Source organism: Engystomops pustulosus, chromosome 7 (genome assembly GCF_040894005.1).
Source record: "Engystomops pustulosus chromosome 7, aEngPut4.maternal, whole genome shotgun sequence".
In the NCBI taxonomy this organism is placed as follows: Eukaryota; Metazoa; Chordata; class Amphibia; order Anura; family Leptodactylidae; genus Engystomops; species Engystomops pustulosus.
The window spans coordinates 123102688-123129116 of record NC_092417.1 but is presented as its reverse complement, the minus strand read 5'-3'; the positions used below and the strand labels follow the sequence as shown (position 1 = coordinate 123129116).

General features: G+C 40.5%; 1 protein-coding gene across 1 annotated transcript in view; it reads right to left on the bottom strand.

Annotated features, from left to right (window-relative positions):
- Positions 1-286: 286 nt before the first annotated feature.
- The window catches only part of BCAR1 (BCAR1 scaffold protein, Cas family member), a 130311-nt gene continuing 104168 nt past the window's right edge, over positions 287-26429 (bottom strand). Inside the window, exons 6-7 of the mRNA XM_072117725.1 lie at positions 5306-5395; positions 287-3817 (exon numbers count right to left, since the gene is read on the bottom strand). Of these exons, the coding sequence (XP_071973826.1) occupies positions 3308-3817; positions 5306-5395 (600 nt within the window). The 3' untranslated portion in view covers positions 287-3307. The remainder of the gene's footprint in view (positions 3818-5305; positions 5396-26429) is intronic.

Here is a 26429-nt window from a genome sequence, read left to right as displayed (position 1 = left end):
TTGCCAAGGGCCAAGCTCGGCGAACTCCATCAGCTCCATAGAGATTCATTGAAGCAGAACGGTCATGTGCGGCCGTTTTCTCCATTACTCTTATGTAGCAACGTGGGGTCAACACTGAGACCCCCTACTGATCAGCAAGTTAGGCCCTATCCTGTGGATAGGGCCTAACTTGTCTCCGTGGGAAAACCCCTTTATGGACACCCTCTCACACAAAGCTCAACACCTCTACTCTAGTTTTTGTGGGGCAGATACAAATAAAGAACATTTATAGACAAGGACATTGGCAGGTTATTAATGAGAATGTATTTTTTCAAAAGACAAATGTGTTTCATACAGGCAGATGGCATTTCAAGCTGCAAAAGATCATGGACAAACAGGAATTATCTGTGACATAAGATTCAGTTCAGAATAAAATATATGGGATATTTTTTCCAGCAAATTCATTAACACTGCACCAAAATTGTCTTTTATACTGACAATATTTTCTTCACTTTACATGTTTCTCACATAAAATATTGCCCTGCACATAGAAAATCTATAGCATTCATACATCAAAATACACTGAATTCTCCCAATTATAACAACACAAATTTACAACCTAAGAGAATCAATGTAATAATTGGGCACATGGAACGGATTTCATTAAACAAATCATCACCTTCTGAAAATGAATTAAGGCATATTGACAGGCTGATGTATGTCTGTAGTTTGCTACATAATTACCCATGTGATATCTAATTAATTACCCAAAATTTACTACAGAGCAGATATGATTTTCAGAATTAGAGTCTGGGGAACTGGTGGAACGAGAAGCACTCACATCTCTGTGAAGATGATTCAAGTTGCTTTGGGCATGTATTTGAGGTCATCCATTTTTACAGAGGCATAAAAGTTCAATTTAGTTTATAATAGTAAAACTTAACTAAAAAAAAAAAAAAATTAAAAAAGCCCATATTCTGGTTCAGTTCTGGTAGCAGTCCCAAACTACTAATGATATTGAAGTCAAGACAAAGGCTTGGAGTCCACTGATGAAACTTTGACTAGCGCACAGTCATAAAAAAATATTTGAGTGCAAGTGACCTAAATCAGTGCTGCTACACTTATATTTGAGTTATTTTCTTTAAATACAATCTCTTCATTAAAAGTTCAGGAAAAATAATTTACAGTTTACAAATAGTGATCACAGCCTTCAACTGCACTAATTCTGCTAAATTTCTGATGAGCAATCCCAGCTAAAAGGTAAACATAAATCAAAACTATCAGCGTCTTTGAGGTAATCAGAAAAATTTAAGACAGAATGGTTGCTATGGAAACGCTACCTGAAAAACACAACTTTCCAAGCCAAGCAACATCCCGTTGTAAGTGAAAAAGGTAATGTCCTGGATTTCTGAATTCATTACTAATAAAATGTTATCTTACAAATAAAAACAAACATAATATAACTAATACACAACCATCTACACTACTTGGTAATCCCCTGTGATATGATTTCATGGACAGATAATGAGAAAAGTTGGATTTTTTTGATGCACTTGCAAAATGCTATTTTTAGCAGAACATCCACTTCACAAAAACAGCTAATTTTATGGTGAAGCATGATAGAAGAACCTACTGACAGTGAAAAGCATTGCCACTCTACACTGGCTGCCTGAGGAAGGTAAGTACACTGACTGTTATGCTTGTACCCCTCCTGTGGGCAATAGAAAAGACATAAACTATCCCAGAAATCCCCTTTCAACATGTAGACTCCTTGAAAGAATGTAACTGGAAATCAGTTAAACAACTGCATTAAAGTATTGGGCGTCATTTACTAAGGGTTCGCGAAGCGCATTTTCATTGGGTTTCCTGACGATTTCCGTTTTGCGCCGAATTGCACCAGGATTTTGACGCACCTGATCGGACTTTGGCGCATTGGCGCCGGCCTGCACGTGACAGAAATTTGTCACGCAATTACGAGCACCTGGAAGAAGCAGGTGAACTCCGGCGAACCTCAGCACAGAAGCGACAGATGCAGGAACTAGGCCGCACAAGCTTAGTGAATCGCGGCAGACCTGAATCCTCGTTGGATAACGCACCACGGGATCGTGACAGGACCGGGTAAGTTAGTCTGCCCTATTGTGTTTTTGTCATGAGATTCTTTAGTGTCCTTTTAGTTAAGTTAACCTTATATATCTATAATTGTGGTTTTGATAACAATCCGACCATATTTATCAGTGATACAATCTGAAAATCAAAGTAATTTTTAATGATTCCATTACTTTTCAATGGAAAGGTGTCCCTAGCAACCATTCTGTCTCATATTACTCTGGTTTTCACCCCAAAAAATTGACACTGAGAACAGAACAGAGAATATGCAAGAAATGATTGACCTTTTGGCTACAGTTTATCTTCAATCTTATATCAATCTTATAGTTGATCATACCATGTTAAGTGTCTTAGATCTGTAACTGGTATATTATTCCAGCAACATATGGGGATATATTGGTCTTTTAATTATGAAGAAACAATGATCGCCTCTAACCTGGTATTACACATGCTGGTGGTCTTCTATGGCATAGCACTGTAAAACACAATTTATCACTAAATGCATTACCCTCAAACACATCAGGGCACATTTACTAAAAACAGTGCAAACTACACTGTGTATAGTGCAGGGGGGTGCCAGATTCATGAATTGTGGCCACCCATTCTTCATGAATTTGGTGCTCCCAGCACTGGCCCGACAGAGAGACCACATAGGTCGTGCAACACACTTCTGTCGGTCTTTGCACGTTAAAAGTGGCGTACGGTTGAACTGGGCAGCGAAACGCCCATTTCAGTGCCGAAATTTGTGTCACGTGAAGAATAGTGCAGCCGTGCCACAAAACGGCCGTGTGTGACATATGTGGAGCAGACACTTCTTAAATACATGTGCAAGCAGTTTGCACATAAAAGAACGTGCAAAGTCTGACAGAAAACTGGCGCAAGAACCATTGTAAATGTGCCTCATCCTTTTTTGTTACAATTAGGGACGTGGAATAGTAATACCATCTGCTATCCAAGAATGGGACAGAAATATTTATACGTTCTACTGAAAACAAATTGTAGTTCAACATTCCTCTTGGCATGTAGCATAGGCTGTAGTGGAGTCCCATAAATCAAACTGAATCATAGTTCACTTAAAATTAATTTGTTATATTAGGTGGCATCATAGTCCATCAAATGCCTCTATAGAGAATTCAAAGCTGGATCATTGAGCCAACTACTCCCCACGGTGTTTCTTTGTCACTACTGTACACCATCTCCGGGCAATAAAGTCACTGTCCCTTCAGATGGTTGCCAGCTGCCCAAGCACCATTCTGAACTGCTGAGTACTGTTATTGAGGTCTTTAACTCTATCCACCATATCCTTGGCTGCTGATGGAGATGGGTATTGAAGTGCTGCTGTTTTGGTGGAAAGAACTATCTCCTTGAGCTTGTCACACATTAGGTTGCTGTAGTGGGTGACCTTGTTTCTGATGTCCTGAGCTTTGGCTTGGCGTGATAAAGTGTCCCCAATAAATACCAGCTTGTGGGCACTGAGAATGACAAACTTACTGTGAGCCACAAAAATTTTAGGAGGTTGGTTGCTACTGATGGAACTATAGAAGGCATCAATGGCATTGGTCAATGTGGTGACGTTGGCCTCACATTGTTCTTGGTAGAAGAGAAGCAGTTGCTGGTCTGAGTTGCTCAGGGTGCCACGAACTTGGCTATAGTGTTGTGGTGGTGTCCAGTTTGAAAGATCATTCTCGATGGGCCGTGCTACCTCTTCCTCTAGGCGTTCAAACTGTTTCAGCTGAAGTATGAAAAACAAAATAAATGAAACCATTCTTACTTGGCCACTCCTAGTTTTTATTCTTAATTCTTATGCCTTTTGCATAAGACTAAACTTTGGACTAAATACCTACAAGTAGACTTTGCACTTTTTCATACCAAAAATACAAAGAATCAGTACTCAATTCACTGAAATGGTGCCCCCAGAGGTGCTTTTGAATATGTACATGCATTTATATCTTTGATACTGTGTTATTTTGGAGTGATCGGCCGATGATATCTATATTGATGTTGATGTCTTATGTGATGATAGTAGATACTTGATGACTGTATGTTGGATCATGATGTGCACAACGTTGTCTTTACCAGCCTTTTGTGATAATGGGCGTTTTTAAGTCATGGTGACGATGAAATTGTTTGTATACATAATAAAATATACATACTTTGTAGTGAATTGAATACTGATTCTGTTGTATTTTTGGTATGAAAAAGTGCACAGTCTACTTGTAGGTATTTATTTCATGATCTTTGTAGGCCTTGCTTACGTAATTTAGTATCTGCTTTGTAGGTATTTATATTTACATATATTTGGACTGCATTAAGGTCCCTAATCTCATCCGGAGTCTAGTCACCCATAGTTAGTACAAGATTTGAGGCAATAATACAGTCAATATAATATGGTCATATAGTAGGTTTTAGAATAAATGTTCTAAAGAAAATAAAAAAGGACATGTTCAGGGAAATATTCTGTAGATGTTTCTTCTCACACTCAGACAGTTTTTCTCTAGTGCAGAGTGTGCCAGGCTTAGTGGCATTTTATGACAAAACAGGTGTTCTCTTAGAAGATAACAAATAAGTTATATTACCCTAGTGTGTGTTCTTACCGGTAGTAGCAGCAGGAATGTGAAAAATACATTTAGATTCCAAGATTTTATCTGGACATTGAGCACTGGTGTGTGAGATCTCTTCACTGAACACAGCACAGCTCCTCCACCTGCTATGAGTTACCGCTGTAGCAGGTTTGAATATTGCAATAGTTACTTGGGGGGAAGAGGCTGTGCTTTGTTCAGTGAACACATGTCACATGGAATATAAGTTAAATCCTGAAATATAAATGCATTTCTACAGTCCTACTGCTACTAACAACACACACAAAGAAATGGTTACACAAATCTCCAGGGCTGCTACCAGCACGGTCTTCAGCTTATGTTTAAAAATGCTGACATGTTTTCCCCTCCATTTTGTTCATCCCCCCCCCCATCCATTACCCTATCCCTTACGAGTTAAATTGTCAATATGTGATTCTGAATAGCTTTGAAGAAGAATAGAAGATTAATGTTAGTGCACACTGGATGTATGTTATACACTTTTTAAAAACTTTTAAACAAAAAAAAAGAGAAACCTATACAGCCCTGGAATTTTATTGCAGAAAAATGTGTATTCTAGTATGTATTCTAACAATTTCTAGTACGTGAATAGTTTAATTTCCCATGAATCAGGAAGTCATTACCTGCTGCTGCTCAAGATGACCCTTCCCTTGTCGTATAATGTTGCCTTTTTCAAGCAGTTCCTTTTGTGTTTTTTCAAATTCTTCTTTACCCTGCATTTAGATAAAGGTAATTAGGCGAATATCATTTACCATATACTTATGCTCCAAACTATCACAACATGTAATTCAAGTTACATTTTCCATTATCACTGTGTGGTGCCACACAGTTTGTCCATTGTGACAATCCCACAGAAGGATTAAAAATGTAGTCTTACACTTGTACCACTGAAGAGGGTTACTTCTAATTTGATCCAGAAAGCACAGCACTTACTCTAGTAAGCCATTTTTGTCCTTTTGATCCTTTTAATTATACAGATGCTTATAACAAGAAAGTCCTTGTCTGTCTTGGGGCAGTTTCACACTCATCGTCATAATTTTAAAAGTCGATTTTATAAGGCCGTGGATAACAAATATAAGAAGATTACAACACTCATGTTACCTGGATCTATGAATAAGTGTCCCTGATATATCATACATCATTTTGATTGTACATTTCCATTAAATACACACTTGAAATACAGACTGGAAAAACAGTGCTGCGATGTTTTAAATTACCACCATGTGGCACTGTAGGATAAAGAAAACTAGCCATAGCCATAAATCTCTCTTTTTTTTTTTTATATTTATTAATTTGTTGTTAAAATTTTTGTACAATAACAATAAACTTGAACAAGATAACAAGACAGCCGGCTACAGGGTATAATTCTCCATTTTAAGACCATATAAGGTGCAATGTAATTGTGTCAATTACCGTATATACTCTTGTATAAGCCGAGTTTTTCAGTACAAAAAATGTGCTGAAAAATCTCACCTCGGCTTATACACGAGTCAATAAAAATATAAATCTTACATACTCTACTTCTGGCTTCCCGATGCTCATCGCTGGTCCTTTTTTGTCTTCTTTCCGCTGTAACAGCCGAAAGAGCCGCGGCCATGTGATCTGCAGGCTGGCGCATACTATGATGCGGCCGATGGTGACATCACGCGTCTCTGCCAGCTGTTACAGTGGAAAGAAGACAGAAGAGGACCCACGACGAGCATTGGAAGCCGCAACGAACATCGGGGACACCAGGAGGTGAGTATACTTAAGGGGGCTGGTTGGCTGTATACTACTAGGGGCTGGTTGCTATATACTACTGGGGGCTGGCTGGCTATATACTACTGAGGGATGGCTGGCTATATATTACAGGGGGCTGGCTGGCTATATACTACAGGGGGCTGGCTGGCTATATACTACAGGGGGCTGGCTGGCTGTATACTACTGGGGGACTTGCTGGCTATATACTACAGGGGCTGTCGGGCTATATACTACAGGGGACTTGCTGGGTATATACTGGGGAGACTGTGACCAATGCATTTCCCACCCTCGGCTTATACTCGAGTCAATAGGTTTTCCCAGTTTTTGGTGGTAAAATTAGGGGCCTTGGGTTATACTCGAGCCGGCTTTTACTCGAGAATAGACGGTAATCAGTCAATTTCTCAATACAGGTATATGTGGTATACATCATATAATAATATACAGTAATGAGGGCCATGATACTGTAGACAGCCAGCCTGTTTGTAACCTAACATTCATCCCTTCCTTTATATATAGGTAGATTTAAGCCTGAAGACTTACATAGTAGTGTATGGATTCGCACACCACCTGGACCAAATGAGATCAAATTTCTGGAGGCATTTCCTGTTAGTATATAGCGAGCTGTAGTTGGGGATCGCACTATAAATCCCTTCCCGATGATGCCCTTTTTCGTTTTTGTGGTTTAATTTTTACTCCCCAAAATCTATAACTTTTTTTATTTTTCCATGTACAGAGCTTTGTTATGGCTTATTTTCTGCGTAACAAATTACACTTCAAAATGGTGGTATTTAATATTCCATGCTGTGTACTGGGAAAAAAAATCCAAATGCAGTGTAATTGTCGAAAAAAACGCATTTGTGCCGTATTCTTGTGGGCTTGGATTTTACGGATTTCACTGTATGCCCCAAATGATATGTCTACTTTATTCTTTGGGTCGGTACCATTAAGGGGATACCAAATATGCATAGGTTTTATAAAGTTTTCATACATTTACAAAAATTAAAACCTGTACAAAAATTTTTTGGGGGATTTTGCCATCTTCTGGCGCTAATAACTTTTTTATACTTTGGTGTACAAGGCTTTGGGAGGTGTCGTTTTTTGCAAATTTTAATAACATTTACAATGTTATCATTTTTAGGACACACAGCATGGGTAAGCCGATCCTGCCATCATCTTGTTAGAATAAGCACTTAGCACTTTACCATAACTTTACAACTCCATGTTAGGTTGGATCACTAATAACTTCCTTTGCACAGGCACTTTATAGGATTTTTCCATCAATTTATACACATTAAGATGCCTGGTTTTATAGTGCTTAAATTGCTGATTTGTGTTGCGTGGATGCAATAGTTGAATCCCGAGGACAATATACTGCAGTCATACTGTTACATTGATGTTTTTAAATGATATTGATTATTAAAAGAAGTTTTTAATTTTAAATGGCGTAATCTAGTTTATGTGGACCGGATATCACTCATGTGTTCTTTAAGGTTTTGCTTAGTTAGAGATGGAGTGGGTTCGTACAAAAGAATATATGGACAAATGTCTTTTCATTATTTGGTGCTAATCTTTTGGTTTAGTGTACGACCTTTTTTAAAATGGCAAAAAAGTGCCATTTTCGACTTTGGGCGCGATTTTCTGACTCCCTAGGGTACTTTTACCCTAAGTTGTCTGATCGATCCTACCATATACTGCCATACTGCAGTATGGCAGTATATGGGGATTTTCCTCATTCATTACAATGGCATATGACGTAGTATTATTTCACATGTCGGTAAGGGGTGGGTAAGATCCATCTTTTTAGGGGGAGTGGGTCACGATCCAACCAGGATATCATTACCACTTTCCTGGCATAGTATAACATAAAAAGATTTTGTTGTAGCGGCCATTGATGACTTTGTTCATAACACCCAAGAGACATTATGTAGGGGACAATATCCAGGGGAACTCAAAGTGTTTTGTTTAAGAATTTCAGAACTTCCGACCAAAAGATATTAATCTTAGGGCAGCACCAAACACAGTGTAAGAAGGATGTAACTTTAGCCGACAGCGAAAACACAAACCATTATTCCCACGCGAAAAAGTTTTGCTGGGGTGAAGTAAATCTGATGTAAGAATTTAGATTGGATAAGGAAGTCCCTCGCACTCACCACAGATGTAAAATAGGACAATTCAACCTCCCGCCGGTCATTATCAGAAAGGTCAGGGATGTCATTCCTCCAAGATTCCAGTGCTTTGTCAAAAGGTCTAGTCTTTTGCTCTTGTAGGAGAGCGCATACCTGCGGGAGTGGTTTAGGGAGGTCTGGGGTACTCATCAGATTCTCCAGCTTTGAAAATTCAGCTGCCTGGCTAAAAGAATCAAAGGGGAGAGCTATTATCTGTAACCAGTATTTGCGCCCTATGTGAGCACACCGCCACTGTGCGCATAGGGAGTGGAACGTTGGATGAAGATTTATAGAGATAAAGCACATTTGTGAGAGCATCATAAGAACCACATAAGGCCCCTACAAGAGCAGTGGTGGCATTGCCTCTGTCAATGCCAATCCACCACTGTGCATACACCATCTAGGTGGCCAAAAAGTATAAATATAAATAGTGAGTTGCCGACCCCGAGACAAAGCTAGACTAAAAGGCGGGGATCCGTCTTGCCAATAGAAGGATCTGATGATCCTATCAATACGCTTTAAGAGGCTCTTAGGTCGTGTCCCGCTGCATGGAGAGGGCTCACGGGCTGAGCACTCTCTATAGCCGGTAAGTCTTTGCTGCATATTGCGGGTGTTATCACAGCGATTGTTGCCGGCAAAGCGCCGCCATCTTGTTTAGGATCGGCGCTCCCCGTGACGTCATCGGGGAGCGGCGATCCGTCTCCATGGTAGCCCCAGGTCTTCCGAAGACCCGAGGCTATTTAGTTTTAACCCCATATATCAGCACATTGTAATGATACTGTAGTATGGCAGTATTTGATAGGATCGATCAGACAACCTAGGGTTAAAGTACCCTAGGGAGTCTGAAAAATAGTAAAAAGAAAAATAAAAAGTTTAAAAAAAAAATTATAATAAAAAAACCTAAAAATTCAAATCACCCCCCTTTCCCTAGAACTGACATAAATATAAATAAACAGTAAAAATCATAAACACATTAGGTAACGACGCGTCCGAAAATGCCCAATCTATCAAAATATATTAATGTTTTTTCAATGCGTTTAACCCCGTAACGGAAAATAGCATCCAAAGTCGAGAATGGCACTTTTTTGCCATTTTGAAACATATAAAAAAAATCTATAAAAAGTGATCAAAAGGTCGTACAGTCCTAAAATTGATATCATTGAAAATATTATCAAATATCGCAAAAAATAACACCATCCACAGCTTCGTACAACAAAGTATAAAAAGTATAAAAGTTATTAGCGCCAGAAGATGGCAAAATAAAAAAAAAAATTTGTACAGGAGGTTTTAATTTTTGTAAATGTATGAAAACATTATAAAACCTATACGTATTTGGTATCCCCGTAATCGTACCAACCCAAAGAGTAAAGTAGACATGTCATTTGGGGAGCTCAGTGAAAGACGTAATATCCAAGCCCACAAGAAAATGGCGCAAATGTGGTCTTTCACCAATTTCACTACATTTGGAATTTTTTCCTGCTTCCCAGTACATGGCATGGAATATTCAATACCATCACTATGAAGTGCAATTTGTTACGCAGAAAACAAGCCGTCACACAGCTCTTTACGTGTAAAAATAAAAAAAGTTATAGAATTTTTGAAGGTGGGGAATGATAAAAGGAAATGAAAAAACAGGAAAGGGCCCGGTCCTTAACCAGTTAAAAATGTTAATACGTCCATATAGGGATAAGGACCGTGTTAAACCAGGCCTTCAGGTGCGATTCCGTTGCGGGTTTTAGTGGTTCAATGTTAACCCTGTGTAAGCTTGAATCTGGCGTGACACCTGGATCCCTAAGTATTTGAAGCGGGATACTATTTCATCCGGGACTGGGAGGGGAAGACCGCCCAATCCTTTGTCCGAAAGGGGAAAGAGGACGGATTTATCCAAGTTGACTCGGAGGTTAGAAAGCCCCCTGTAACTATCAATTAGGGATAGTAGGGTTAACAGGGAGGGTTCCGCATCCCCAAGATATACCAGAGTGTCATCAGCATACATAGATACTTTTTCAACTATAGCGCCTCTGGAAATGCCTTTGATACTGTCAGAGTGACGGATTGTCGCTGCGAGGGGTTCAATGGCAAGTGCAAATAGTTGTGGGGATAGCAGGCAGCCCTGCCTAGTACCCCTGGCCATAGGGAATGGAGAGGAAATGTTAAAAGTAGCCCTAACCCTCGTCTTAGGCGTATTATATAGAAGTTGGACCAATGCCGTAAAGTGGGGACCTATACCCAGGAGGCAGGAGGGCCCATCAGTATGGCCATTCTACCGAATTAGAGGCTGTACAGTTGTCTAGGGATAATATAAACCCAGGGTCTGTAGAGCTCTCTGCCTCTGCAATATTCAAGTACAATCTTTTTATGTTAATGTCAGTCTCTTTTCCCGGCAGAAAGCCCGTTTGGTCCGGGTGGACCAGAGAGAGGATTACTTTGTTAACTCTTGTGGTCAAATATCTTTGCTAGTATTTTTATGTCCGAATTAAGGAGAGAGATTGGGCGGTACAAGTCGGGGTGAAACTTCAGAACAAAGGAGGTCGGCACTTTCTGATTCACTGGAAATCTTGAATACTTTATTCATTCATGGTAACACAGCAAGTTACAGGTATTAACACATAAGTGCAGGAAAAATCATCTTGTGCGTTTCTGACTGATAAGGTCCTTAGTCATAGATATTATTGGGTTACATACTGATATACCCAGCTCCCCGGAAGTGATGTCAGTCCATTGGAGTTGAGTAGGTACTTAACCCCTTCTGGTATATAACACAGGTAAAGAAAAAACCTGTTGCAAGTATTAAAACATACATAGAAAAAATAAATAAAATTTAAAAACATCTTTTAATAATTAACAAGTAAGTCGTTCCTGACATTGAAACCTTAGGGTATATACAATCTTTTGTCAGGATCCAAAATCCTTCACCATTCAACAGTTTTTCTTTTGTCTCCACCTCTATTGTTGTGCTTAACTCTTTCCAGACCACAGAAAGAGAAACCAGATAAATCTCTATTAGTGCCTGGCTGCGTTAGAAGGGTTATGTTCCATGTTTGTGATCCCATTGAGATGTTCACATATACGCTCTTTGAGCATTCTACCAGTGCAGCCTACATAGTCTTTATCACATAATGTGCAAGTGATGCAATATATTACATTCCTCGTGCTGCAATTGATGAAATCACGGATTGAATGACAGCACATGCAAACGTTGGCACCACATTTGTAAAAGCCCTTTGTGTGCAGCCATTTACGTTTATTCTGTACTCTATTAATGTCTAGTAGGGATAAAATGCCTCCAATGGTGGGGGCTGTTCTAGTGGAAAAAGAACATCCTTCTTTTAGGATGTCAGGATGTCATCATCCTGATTTAGGATGGGTAAATGTGTTCTGATAATACTTTGTATACGTTTCAATTCCTCACTGAAGTTAGTGACAAAAATAGGTTTAGGTTTCTGTGGGCAAACTTATGGAGGCTTGTCAGAGCTGGAAAGCAAGTCTTGCCTGGATCGATCTGAACTAATTTTTATAGCCCTATCCGAGTTCCATTTAGTGTAACCTTGTTTTCCTTAGTCTGTTGGTATTAGAATCTACCTCCTTTTTGCACTGAGTGTCTGTGGAGCAGTTCCTTTTTGCTCTTAACATTTCCCCTACCGGAATTCCCTTAATCGTATGTATGGGGTGGCAAGAGGAACTATGAAGAATATTATTCCTAGCAGTCGTTTTACGGTATGTGGACGTAAAGATGCATTCTGACTCAGCTGATGTATTTAAATTTAAGTCCAAAAAGGTAAATGTTTTTCCTATGCCAGTGGAAGGTGAAAAAAAAGATTAAACGGATTACTGTTCAGGTACTGAATGAAGTCAGAGACAACAGCCATATCGGAACCCCAAATAATGACAATATCATCTATATAACGGCCGTATCTGACTATCTTGGAGGCAAAGGGGTTAATTTCATTGAAAATGTATAGCTCTTTCCACCAAGCTACATATAAGTTGCCCAGCGATGGGGAAAATTTTGCCCCCATGGCTGCACCAGACTTCTATAGGAAGAATGACCCATCATATTGAAAATAATTGGTGGTCAAAAGACATAAAGAGCTTCCATATGCCAGAAACAAGGAACAGAGTCATGCACAACAATAAATACCTCTATTGGTCCACCGACACATGAATAAATAATGTACCAAGAACAAGAAGAAGTGTCATAACGACCATGAATTATTAACAATCTTTATTAAAATACATACAAAGAACAAGAGACCAAAAAATAGATAAAAACACTTAACAAGTGTACAGGTATACACTGCTCAGTGAAGTGAAAACTATAAAATCACCATCACAAACCCCTGTGGCTGTAACAAATTCAAGCAGTGTTTATGTAAACAATTTTAGTAAACAGATGATGAGATACATCACAAGTCAATAGGGTGGATAGGTATATACTAAAAACCCTCTCTATACAACCTGTCAGAGGAATAGGTTTGCAAGCTACGTACACCACGCTAGTAAGTACAACACGCATTGTACCATGGCAGCACTTTCCAGGAGAAAATCCCCAAACTGCAAGCAAGGGAAGGACACAGAAGAGGTGCAGGGTTTGCTCAAAAGGGGCATAAAAAAACAAACCATCTACAAGTGTGACACATGCCCTGAGAAACCAGGGTTATGCATGAAGGATCGTTTCCGGATATATCACACGTCCCTGGATATATAATTGTACCCTGATGCACACAGCTTATACATCATGCCGCATGCCACACCTTCCCTGCTGAGCTCTGTCGTGTGCCCAGCCTGTAGATTGTTACGTATGATTTTTGGGGTGTTTGTCTCCCGTGACAGCAGCTGGGCACAAGATGACATAATGGATATTTTGTACTATGCTCTATCCATTATGCATCATCCTTGGGGTCTACCAGTGGGGTTAAAACGCTCACTACACCCCTAGATTTATTCATGGAGGGATGTAGTTTTCAAATAGGATCAGTTCTCAGGGGTTTCTACTGTACTGATCCCTAAGGGCATCTACAAATGTTTTATGATGTAAAAAAAAAAAAAATGTCTGTGCTCCAAATGCCATTCTCTTCCGAGCCCTGCCGTGTTTCCATCTTGCAGCCTATTGCCACATATGGGGTATTGCCATACCCGTAATAACCAGCAGAATGACTTTTGGGGTGTTTATCCGCAGTGGCAGGAGTTGGGCTGATTTCATTTGTCACTACAATGACACATTTGAGAAAACAATGCAATTTTTACACTGACCCATTCACTTTGTATTACATTTGGGCCAGCATCTCAAATGCTCATACAACCCTAGAACAAAACTTTGATGGATGCCATTTCCTAAAATGGGGTCACTACTCAGGGGCTTCTATTTCACTGGTACCTCAGGGGCACCCCAACACCAGTCTAGTGAAAAGGATGCTCCAAAAGCTAAATTTTGCTTGTAACCATCTTAGCCCTGCTGTGTCCCCAGCCTGCAGACTATTGCCACACATGTGGTATTGCTGTACTCGGGACAACCCGCAGATAATTTTTGGGGTATTTGCCTAAAGTGGCATGGGTTGGCACAATATATTAGACACTAAATGACATTTTTTAGATAAAAACGCATTTTTAACTCTGCACCATTTACTTTGCATTAGATTTTGACCACCATGTTGGGGGTTAAAATGCTCACTACAGCCTTAGATAAATTCTTTGAGTGGTCTAGTTTCCAAAATGCTGACATCTTTGGATTTTTTTTTTATTACAATTTGGCACCACAAAACATTCGAAGCCAAATTGGCCTTCCAAAAATCCAATAGTACTAACTCTATTCTGGACATCGCTCTGCAACGAAACAGCAATTGACATCCACATTTCTGGGATTGCCGTACTCGGAAGAAAAAAAATTTTGGAATGCATATTTGCCACAACTTCCTTTTGAATGTGTCCATTTTAGGGCTACATGAGAAAAATCGTAATCAAAAAATTAAATTTAGAAATTTCCAATCCATTTTTGTTTGCTTCCGGAAAAATATTTAAAAAGTTAACAGACTTCTCAAATGCTGATTTGAATAGGTTGAGAAGTTAGGTCAATTGTGGGGGTATATAGTACAAAAGCCTCTGTAGGGCACTTCCAAACTGAATTGGTCACCAAAAATTTAGCATTTTTCAAATTCCAAGAAAATCAGAGAAGTTGCTACTAAAACTTGATACCTTCTCACTTCCGTAAAAAAAAAAATGGAAACATAAAACAAATTATAGAAATAAGAAGAAGACCAATGGTAAAAGGTTTCTACCAAAAAAATCTGTGGTGTGACTTTTTGAAACTTTGAAAATTTTTTTAAATTTTTCATAAATTTTTGAATTTTTACCCCCCCAAAAAAGGAACAGATCACCGAAATGATACAACTATCATAAACCTACAATGTCTCATGAGAAAACAATCTCAAAATCACAGGGATATCGTAAAATGTTGAAAAGTTATCACCACAGGAAGAGACACTGGACAAATTTTAATAAAAAGGACTTAGCCTTAACCTACAAACAGTCTGCGTCCTTATTCCTTAAGGAGTTAATATTTAGTTGCTCAAATTAGTTGGCAAATTAGTTTTTCTGCTTCTATAGCATTTATTAATAATATTAAATGTAAATATATTGCAGTCTGTGCCTAGTTATTGTTCTCTAATGTCTTATGTTGTTTCTGGTTTATCTAATTTTAACACAACAAATTAATTTGCCTAAAAAAAGATGCCCAGCCTGCTATAGATGACAATAAGTGCCATTTGTGTTCATTCCTCTAGCTGCTTGCTCCTTACAGGCCTTTTGAAAAGGACTCATGAGAACTGAAGATGAAAGAAAAATAAGTAAGATCTGGTTACATTATAATGCTTCATTCTTCGTGTCAGTCTTGTGATTATTTGGGGGTCAAGATACCTATTTAAACTGATGCATTGAAGTGAGGAATTTATTTAAAACAATAGATTTTTAATGGTATTAAGAAGGTTTGACAACAAAGGCACCCTGCCTGTGCAAGGTAACAAGACTACCACTGCAGGTAAGATGATAGCAGTCTATTACTTATGTACCCGGGAGCATATGGAATCCCTGCAATTATCTGACAACATGAGAGCCAGGTGGTTTAATGCATGCGTTTAAAAACGCATTGGAATAGCTGAAGAGTGATTTGCCTAATAAAACAGCTGTTAACACTTGCGTTTACAAAACGCGAATGCTAACGCTTGTGTTAATACTGTTAACACATACGTTAACCGCGATGTTAATGCATGTGTTAGCAATGTGTTAACGGATGCGTTTTGTAAACACAGGTGTTAGCAGCTTTTTAATTGAGTTTTTTTTTTTAAGTGAGTTTGGAATCCATTTTTGGTCCGTTTTTAAGCAGTCCGTTAAAAAATGAAAAACACGAGCTGCCAGTGTTTTGCGTTAATTTAATGCCCGCCCCGGTGGGTGCGTTTGCAAACGCAGACAAAGCATCACTTGTGGCACCAGCCTAAGGAAAGCGGCACACGTGGCGTTTTGAACCCGTTTTTGGTCCTTTTTTAAGCAGTCCGTTAAAAAAACATATGGGTTTTTGAAAAACACATGCATTTTTTGAAAACGCATGTTTTTGACCGTTTTTACCAATTATCTTAATTAAAACGGATCAAAAACGGATGCAATTCAAAAACAAGAACGGTCCCGCACCAACGGATGAGGCGTCAACCTCTAGCAGGAATGGTTTCTCAGTATCAGGCCGGCTGAGGCAAAATGCAGACTTCAGCTTAGAGAAAGCTTCTTCAGCCGCTGGAGGCCAGAGTTTAGGATTGCCGTTCTTCTTTGTCTGCGCCACAATGGGAAATACAAAGGAAGAGAAGTGTGGTATGAACTGCAGGTAATAATTAGCGATAATGTATCCTAGGAACAGAAGATAGTTCTGATTGGACTGGCAATTCTCTAGCTTGGCATATAGGCAATTGCCCCTTAGGTGCCTTTGTGGGACCGGTAGGACTCAAGGTCCGTAGAGAACACCAGGATATTATCAAGATTGACCACAACACAGGTATACAGTAGGTCTCTGAAAATGTCATTGACTAATTCCTGTAAGACTGCTGGAGCATTACAGAGTCCAAAGGGCATAACAAGGTACTCAAAATGTCCATCTCGAGTATTGAAGGCTGTCTTCCATTCATCGCCTTCACGGATGCGGGTGAGGTTATATGCCCCCCGCAGATCCAGCTTGGGGAAAAACTTGGAACCATGTAAATGATCAAAAAGTTCAGTGAAGGTTTTCACCATAACTTTATTGAGATGCATAGACGGAGGGAACCATCCTTTTTGACCACAAAGATAATCCAGCACCGACAGGAGAAGAAAACTTAAGGATGAACCCCTTATGCAAATTCTCCTTGAAGTAGGTCAACATAGCCGCAGTTTACAGCACAGACTATGGGTACACCCAACCTTGTGGAGACTTGCCTGGCAGGAGCTCAATGGGGCTGTTGCAGGGACAGTAAGGTGGCAGAATCTCCGCTTGCCTCTCTGAAAAGACATCAGCATAGTCCATGTAAGAAGCGGGAAGACCCACCAGAGGACTCTGCAGAAGACATGGCGGACACCGGATGGAGAGCCATGAGACAGCGAGAATGGTACTCCGGTCCCCAACAAAGAATCTCTCCAGTCTGCCAGTCAAGATATATGGAGATCACAATACTGTCTATGATGGTGCTCAAGTTCTCAAATATGTGTCAGTTGTCATAAACGGATAATACAAGGTAAGGAAATGGACGGCACTCACCAATCTTCAGTATCTTCAAGTGCTCTTTCTTTATTTACATAAAGACATACTATTATATCTTAAAAATAATAAAAACAGAATTATTAAAAAAAAAAAGTGTACATATATGGGAGGGAGGTGCAAGCAGAAAGCCTGTAAGAGGCAACAGCTGTTTTACGCCGCTCGGCGCTTCTTCCAGCCGGGCGCCGAGCGGCATATAACGGGTGTTGCCTCTTACAGGCTTTCTGCTTGCACCTCCCTCCCATATATGTACACTCTGTGAGTATGTCTTTATGTAAATAAAGAAAGAGCACTTGAAGATACTGAAGATTGGCGAGTGCCGTCCATTTCCTTACCGTATATATCATCCGTTTATGAAAGCTTCCTCATCATCCGGTGGGGGTTGATGGAAGCATCCAGTGTAAATATAGAACCCGGAAGTGGCCAGCACCAATCAGCGGTGCGCTAGCCTTTTAAATCTTCAAGAGCCGGCGCGCAGGCGTGTGCAATACAGAGCGGGTGAGTGCGCGCCGCGCAGCCATGGTGGAAGCAGGAACCCGGAGAGGTAAGTGAGGGCTGGGTAGGGCACCGCCACGGAGAGGGTCACGGTGTGACTGATCAGAGACGTGGATAGCAGGGACACCCGTGACAACTACGTGTCCCGGAGGTGAGTAGGACTGGTATGTTCAGGTGTGGAGAAGCTTTGTTCTCACCTAGGGATGCTTCTCCCAAGAAACATAGGTGTGTGTATTTCCCGGACTCTGACAGCGAACTGGAGAAGTCTGGAGAAAGTGTTTTGGGCTGGCACAATAGAGGTTCTCAAGTCTTCGTCGCAAACGCTCTTGGGACGCAGAAAAAGGCAGAGGGGGTCTTTGGAAAACTGGAGCCAAGTGGGGTAGTCATCGGACCTTGGCTTGTACTTGCTCAACCCGCTGCTCTTCCGAGCGCTCAGAGAAGCAGACATCAATCCGAGTGGCCAGGGAGATCAGGCCGCTTAGAGAAGACAGCAGGTCTTTTGCAGACAGGGTATTTTTGATCCTTTTTTAAAGGTAGCGACCAAGGCTGCTTCTAGAGCGCGGAATTGAACCGTATAGTCACCAACAGACAGGTTTGCTTGACACAAATTCAGTAGGGTGTTTTCAGCAGATGATCCCCGGGCCGGTTCCTCAACGACGGACCGGAATTTCCTGGACAGCAGACTGATCAGGAATGCCACCCTAGACCGCTGCGTGGTGTACTGCGTAGGCATCAGCTCGATGTGCAGAGAGCACTGTATGATGTGTATGCCTCCATCATACTTGGAGGGCATCAACAGTCATAGTCTGGGTTCTGTAGAAGATGGTGAAGCCGCTGCTGGCGGGGGTTGGTTGTCAGCTGGTCAAGTTGCTGACCCTGCTCAGCAATTTGCTTGGACTGCGGGACCACAATGGTGGTGAGATCAGCCACTTCAGGTAGCGGAACCTTGGAAAGGGTGTGTGCGGGGTGCAGTGTGACATGTATGTAATGGGGTGCAGGGGTGTGTGGGGGTGAAGTGTGACATTTATGTAATGTAGGGGTGCAGGAGTATGTGGGGGTGCAGTGTAACATGTATGTAATGTAGGGGTGCAGTGTGACATGTATGTAATGTGGGGGTGCTGTGTGACATGTATGTAATGTGGGGGTGCAGGATGTTGTGGGGGTTGTTGTGTGACATGTATGTAATATATGTATGTAATCATGTATGCAATGTATGTAATCATCCTGTAATCCGGAATCTGTAACTACATAGTTTGGCCCGTTGCCTGCAATTGTTCTAATAAAGAACCGCAAACCACTGAACCCCTACATTACATACATGTCATATTGCACCCCCACATTACATACATGTCACACTGCACCCCCACATTACATACATGTCACACTGCACCCCTACATTACATACATGTCACACTGCAACCCTACACACTCCTGGTTTGCGGTTCTTTATTATCTATGTCAGTGATTTTCAACCTGTGTGCCGTGACACCAGTACTTTTACTGCAGTGTGACATGTATGTAATGTAGGGGTGCAGTGTGACATGTATGTAATGTGGGGGTGCAATATGACATGTATGTAATGTAGGGGTTCAGTGGTTTGCGGTTCTTTATTAGAACAATTGCAGGCAACGGGCCAAACTATCTAGTTACAGATTCCGGATTACAGGATGATTCCGGATTACTGGAGTGGTCATGGGGAGTGATCCTCAGGAGTTGGTTCACCAGTCTGGTAGTAGATGTAGCTGTGTCCAATACTGGATGCTGCAGCTTTGTCCTGGTTGGTAGTTTTATGTGTAGCACTGAAGATGTGCTACACACTGGGGCTTATTTACTAAGGGTCCCGCGGACACATTTTTTCGGGGATCAAGCCGGGGATTTTGGCGCACTTGCACCAGGAAGAAGAAGGTGAACTCAGGCTGACCTTTTCGGGGAAGCAACACATGCAGGATATCGGGCTAAGGATCTTCTTGAATCGCGGCAGATGTACATTCCGGCGGTCACTCCAGTTGGGGATCGCACAGGACCGGGTAAGTAAATGTGCCCCACTGTCTCTCTGGTCACTGATAGATCTGTGCTCTCTAGGGAGAGCTGGTGGTAAAAACTGCTCCTGTGTCAGGAGCTAGATTCCAAGAGCTTCTCCTATGGTGAGAGCTCCGGCCTAGAAACTGCTCCTCTGTCAGGAGCTGGGGCCTAAGAGCCCTTACCCCTTCCTGTCCAGGGGTTTTGTTAAACCTTAGTCAGGTGATGGCTCACTCTCCAATCACACTCTAGTTCACATAAAGGAATATCATTGGATGACAATCTTACAATACTTAACCCTTGCCTTTTCAGGCAGTAACTACAGCTGCTAGTGCCTAACAATGACTGTATTCTCCCTGAGGCTAGTTGCGCAGGCTCACCTGCTGGGGAGATACAGATGGAGGGCCTCATTCGCAATATCCCTCTGCCTATATGTTGCACGTGTATGTAATGTAGGGGTGCAGTGGTGTGTGGGGGTGCAGTGTAACATGTATGTAATGTGTGGGTGCAGGGGTATGTGGGGGTGCAGTGTAACATGTATGAAATGTGGGGGTGCAGTGTGACATGTATGTAATGTGGGGGAGCAGCGATGTGTGGGGGTCCAGTGTGATATGTATGTAATATAGGGGTGCAGGGGTTTGTGGGGGAGCAGTGTGACATGTATGTAATGTAGGGGCGCAGGGTGTGTGGGGGTGCAGTGTGATATGTATGTAATGTGGGAGTGTGGGGGGGTGTAGTGTAACTCAAATACTTGTAAATCAAATGCTTTGGGGCGTAACGAATCAAATGCATCTTTGTTCTGTTAGCAGTAACATGTTCTTTGTCTTTTAATATGACTCATGACTAGAGATGAGCGAACATGCTCGTCCGAGCTTGATGCTCGGTCGAGCATTAGGGTACTCGAGACGGCTCGTTGCTCGGACGAGTATTTCCCCTGCTCGAGATCGAGCATTTAATTAAAAAAACACAGTGAAGAACAATGAAGAATAGAATAAAAACAGTGAACACAGGATCATTTAAGATAAAAACACAGTGCAGAACACAGTGCAGAATAGATTACAGATGTTCGGCACATCTGCTTACTTGTCGGGAGATACGCGCGGAACGGCGCGAACAAAATAGCATGTGAAGAACAATATATATGTGTGAAGAACACATTGCAGATGTATTTAAACATCTGCAATGTGTTCTTCACACACATATATATTGTTCTTTACATGCTATTTTGTTCGCGCCGTTCCGCGCGTATCTCCCGACAAGTAAGCAGATGTGCCGAACATCTGTAATCTATTCTGCACTGTGTTCTGCACTGTGTTTTTATCTTAAATGATCCTGTGTTCACTGTGTTCACTGTTTTTATTCTATTCTTCACTGTTCTTTACATCTGCTAACTTGTCGGGAGATAATATACGCGCGGAACAGTGAAGAATAGATCGCAGATGTTTGCAAATTATCAGAAGACATTATTTTTCAATTAAATAACACATTTTATTCCCGAACCTTGGTCCCTTTGAAAAATGCTCGGGTCTCCCATTGACTTCAATGGGGCTCGTTACTCGAAACGAGCACTCGAGCATCTGGAAATGTTCGGCTCGAGTAACGAGCACCCGAGCATTTTAGTGCTCGCTCATCTCTACTCATGACTCATCAGAGCTCAGATTTAATTTCATAAGCTCATGTAGGAAAATGAAAGCTGAGCTCTGATTCGTTGCCTTGAGCAACTAGAACAGTTATTATTCTGATAAATCAAACATATTCATGTGTATTACACTTCCATTAGTAGTCTGGTATTCTTTCTTGTAAAAAGATAGGGTGGGCCCAAGGTACTCCAGTCCGACCCTGAGGCCGGCGGCACAAGTGACGTTTTGAACCCGTTTTTGGGCCGTTTTTAAGCAGTCCATTAAAAAATGCATGCGTTTAAAAAAGCATGCGTTTTTGACCAGTTTTAATTAAGATAATTGGTAAAACTTGTCAAAAACGCATTCGTTTTTAAATGGACTGCTCAAAAACGGCCCAAAAATGGGTTCAGAACGCCACGTGTGCCGCCGGCCTAAGTGATATTGCATACTTTCCACACTTACAGATGGACCTCTCTGCCCACTGTGACCTCTAGATTACTATAGTTCCAGGCTGCAATGATCAGCTGTCTGTAATAAACCTTTATTGATAATCCTTGGTCCCATTAAGGCAAAAATTTTTGAAGCTCCAATTGGCACTAAAGGAAAAAATTATTTCTGTCTGGATCTACAATTACAAATGCCTGTAAATATATCAGTGCATAAATGTGTGAGTATAAGTGTATAAATGTGTGAGCAAACATGTATATTTTCTGGAGGATAGAGGGCCCCATTCAGAAGTAAGCTATGGAGCACCGGCATCTCCTAGTAACGCCTCTGTGCATCATGGAACATCAATATAAATTCCCCCTTTATTATTTTAATGGTATAAAAGTGCATAAACAAAAAGTTCAATTGAAGCCATAGTTTTCTAATGTATAATGTATATATTATACATATATAAATATATATATATATATATATATACATACCGTATATTCCGGCATATAAAACAACCCCCCTACTTTACTGTTTAAAATATAGAGTTTAGAGGGGTATAAGACTACCCCTTTTCCAACGCATACAAAACACCGGTAAAAATTAAAAAAAAAAAACAGATTTGAATTTAACATGGTCCTTTTTTTAATTTAAATTCTTATGACATGCAGGTATATAGCAGGAAAACTGTCGCTCATAAACATAAGGCATACAACAACAACATTACCATCGTCCATTTTACTGTAAATGTTACCATACTGTACCTTAAATTTTTATTTTATTAAATATTCCATGCCATGTACTCAGAAGCGGGAAAAAAATTCCAAATGCAATGAAAATGGTGAAAAAACGCATTTGCGCCATTTTCTTGTGAGCTTGGATATCACGTATTTCACTGAGCGCCCCAAATAACATGTCTACTTTATTCTTTGGGTCGGTACGATTAAGAGGATACCAAATTTGTATAGGTTTTATGATGTTTTCATACATTTACAAAAATGAAAACCTCCTGTACAAAAATTATTTTTTTGATTTTGCCAACTTCTGGCGCTAATAACTTTTTTATACTTTGGTGTACGGAGCTGTGGGTGGTGTCATTTTTTGCGAAATTTGATAATATTTTCAATGATATCATTTTTAGGACTGTACGACCTTTTGATCACTTTTTATAGATTTTTTTATATTTTTCAAAATGGCAAAAAAGTGCCATTTTCGACTTTGGGCGCTATTTTCCGTTACGGGGCTAAACGCATTGAAAAACCGTTATCATATTTTGATAGATCGGGCATTTTCGGATGCGTCGATACCTAATGTGTTTATGATTTTTACTGTTTATTTATATTTATGCCAGTTCTAGAGAAAGGGGGGTGATTTGAAATTTTAGGGTTTTTTATTATAATTTTTTTTTTTAAACTTTTTTTTATTTATACTATTTTCAGACTCCCTAGGGTACTTTAACCCTAGGTTGTCTGATCGATCCTATCATATACTGCCATACTACAGTATGGCAGTATATGGGGATTTTCCTCATTCATTACAATGTGCTATCAGCACATTGTAATGAAGGGGTTAAAACGAAATAGCCTTGGGTCTTCGGAAGACCCGAGGCTACCATGGAGACGGATCGCCGCCCCCGATGAAGTCACGATGGGCGCAGCTATCTTTTTGAGGCTGCTGGCAGCCAACGCAAAGACTTACTGGCTATGGAGAGGGCTCAGCCCGTGAGCCCTCTCCATGCAGCGCGACCAGACCGCCGCCGTGAATACACGGCAGGCGGGATTACCGGGGTATAAGACGACCCCAGAGAAGACAGAAGATTTTTCTGTCTTCAAAAGTCGTCTTATACGCCGGAATATACGGTATATATACACACACATATATATTTATTATATACAGGCAGTCCCCGTGTTACGTACAAGATAGGGTCCGGAGGTTTGTTCTTAAGTTGAATTTGTATGTAAGTCGAAACTGTATATTTTATAATTGTAGATCCATGACAATTGGAGTTTATAATGTTGTATATGTTGGCATAACAAGTTTTAGGACAGTCTGTAGTTTCCCTACCTTTATATTCTTAACAGACTTGTAGTTTGTATCTCTGCTCTGCCGGATTAGATTGCTTTTTTTTTACCACGTATGTCATTCCTCTACAGACATATGTAGAGCCATATCACATATCAAAGGCAAGGGTGCAGTACCACCAATTAACTATGACCAAAATTCAATCAATGATACAGTTGTTCACAGGCACAGACACTCTAGTTCATGGAAGCCCCTGACGTCAGATGTCAATATGGGGCAGCTGCCCCATTGTCCTGCCTGTGAAAATTATATCCAGTCTGTTCAGGAACAAGCTTTATCAGACACTAGTAAGCTGGAGGTTGGTGATTGTGCCAAGCCTTTGGTGTGCATACTAAAATTCTTACATAAACCTGAATTAAAAGCAGTGTAAATGTGAATGCTCCAATAACTAAATCTTACTCAGATAATGTGTGTTTATGGACCTACACGGATGTAAACATATTTTTTCAAGATTTTTAAAATTACCCAGGGGAAAGTATTCATAAGGGTATACATAAAGTAGTAAGATATATAATTAAAGTAATCCTCGAACTGGTAATAATTGTAATTGTATCCCATATGTATGACGACAATAACTTGTATGTGATTGTTATATATCCCCGATTTGTAGCTTAAAAATTCTTTATCCAATAAAAATGATTGAACATAAAGTAATCCTCAAATTAAAACAAAAAAATTCACTACAATTAAATACCATCTAGTTAAAAACCTGGGGTTCTGTTTTAGATTTTTCTACAAATATAAGGAGGGAAGCAGGAAGTAGGAATCAGGTACTCTGCACCAGAAAGATGAAATGGAAGGACCAGGTATTTCCACTGTGGGCATGCATTTGTTGTGAACTGGTGGGTCACTTTTAATCTGACTGCCTGAATCAGCAGGACTAAAGCTGCATTCACCCCGACAAGTCCATGCAACGGAAAGCTAGCATGTATCCCACTGTATATCATACTGATACAGTGGGATACATTGTCCAGTTTCACAACCTCCTCAAGAACATGAGAGGAGGTACTGGCAGTTGACGATATTCAGGTTGTTTCCACCGCTATTTGTTCATATATTACATAATCCCAGAGTGTCCGCTCAGTGGAGGCTGGGCATGGATCCAGTATGGTTGCATCTGTCTCCATGAGCTATTATGGCCTCCGTTGAATGTATATACTTTGCTCAGCAGGAGGGAGCAGGATGGAAACATGTAGACTCCTAAGTCTAAACATCCTGTGTTTCCAGCAAGATGCAAAGCATACTGGCTAGACAGAATGGATTCCTCCATCTGCCAGTATACGTCTATGGATACGTTTAGCGTATACAGCAGGGGCTTTCCGTTCTGTGAATGCAGCCTAAGAAAGGGATAAGTCTCCATCTCTGATTGCAACCATTAACCAAAAGCAAAATGTAAAATTACAGAATTCACTATATAATGAATAATCTTTATAAAACATAAGAAAAGTATCTTAAGGCTGGTAAATAAAAAATGAGGCTCCTTTTTCAGAAAAATGATTGCCTCTTTAAGGCAATTAAAAAAAAAAAAAAAACAGCGATGAACACCTTGTATATGTCAATATCGTTAAATAAATACCCTTCTGACAATCTAGACATGATCCACTGATTTTAGCAGATGCAGCATTTCAAGAGTAGGTCTGTGGTTATCGCTAGATGGCACAAAAACTCCTTTATTAATGTTCGTGAGTTTGCAGAACGATAGAAATAAAGTCTAGATTAATTAAACTTTACCGCCAGGGATGAGATAGAGTGTTCTATCATGTATATAGGTAGATGCCTCAATTTTTAATATTTTCAAACATCTATAAAATTTAAAGTGTTGCTTTATTTTATTCTGAACCTTCACTATAATATTAGGGTATTGCATAAATGATAACCGTTTCTAGAATTTGAAGATCTTTCATTTCACATGTATAGATTGTCAAATAGCATTGTTCATCACCATTGTATGGTACCTCTGCATCCCCTTGTAGAAACATAGGGGACACCTTCTAAACCAGCGGTCTCTAACCTAAGACCTTGCCATGGAACACCTGATCCCAGGCCGCGGCCAAAGAGCTTCAGCCTCCATCTTCTTCTCCACGCAACTCCGTCTTATCCCCTTACCTTGTTGCGAAGATACACTATATGACATGGCAGTGTGGCAGCTGCATGACGTCATAGTGTGTGCACGTGGGGAGGAAGAGCCATGGGGAGAAGAAGCCGGAAGAGAAGTATCCTCTGATACCTAATTTATGCACGCCCCACCTTCATTGTTATTCATCCCTCCCAGCCCTTTCTGCGGCCAGACAATCGGGTGGTTGTCTCTTGGAATCAGGATCAAGGGAGGAAATGCATAAGCCAGACTGAACTTCCAGTTTATTGTTAAGGCATCCGGAGCCCATGGGTAGTCCTTCCTGCTCATGGAACAGAATGGCTGACA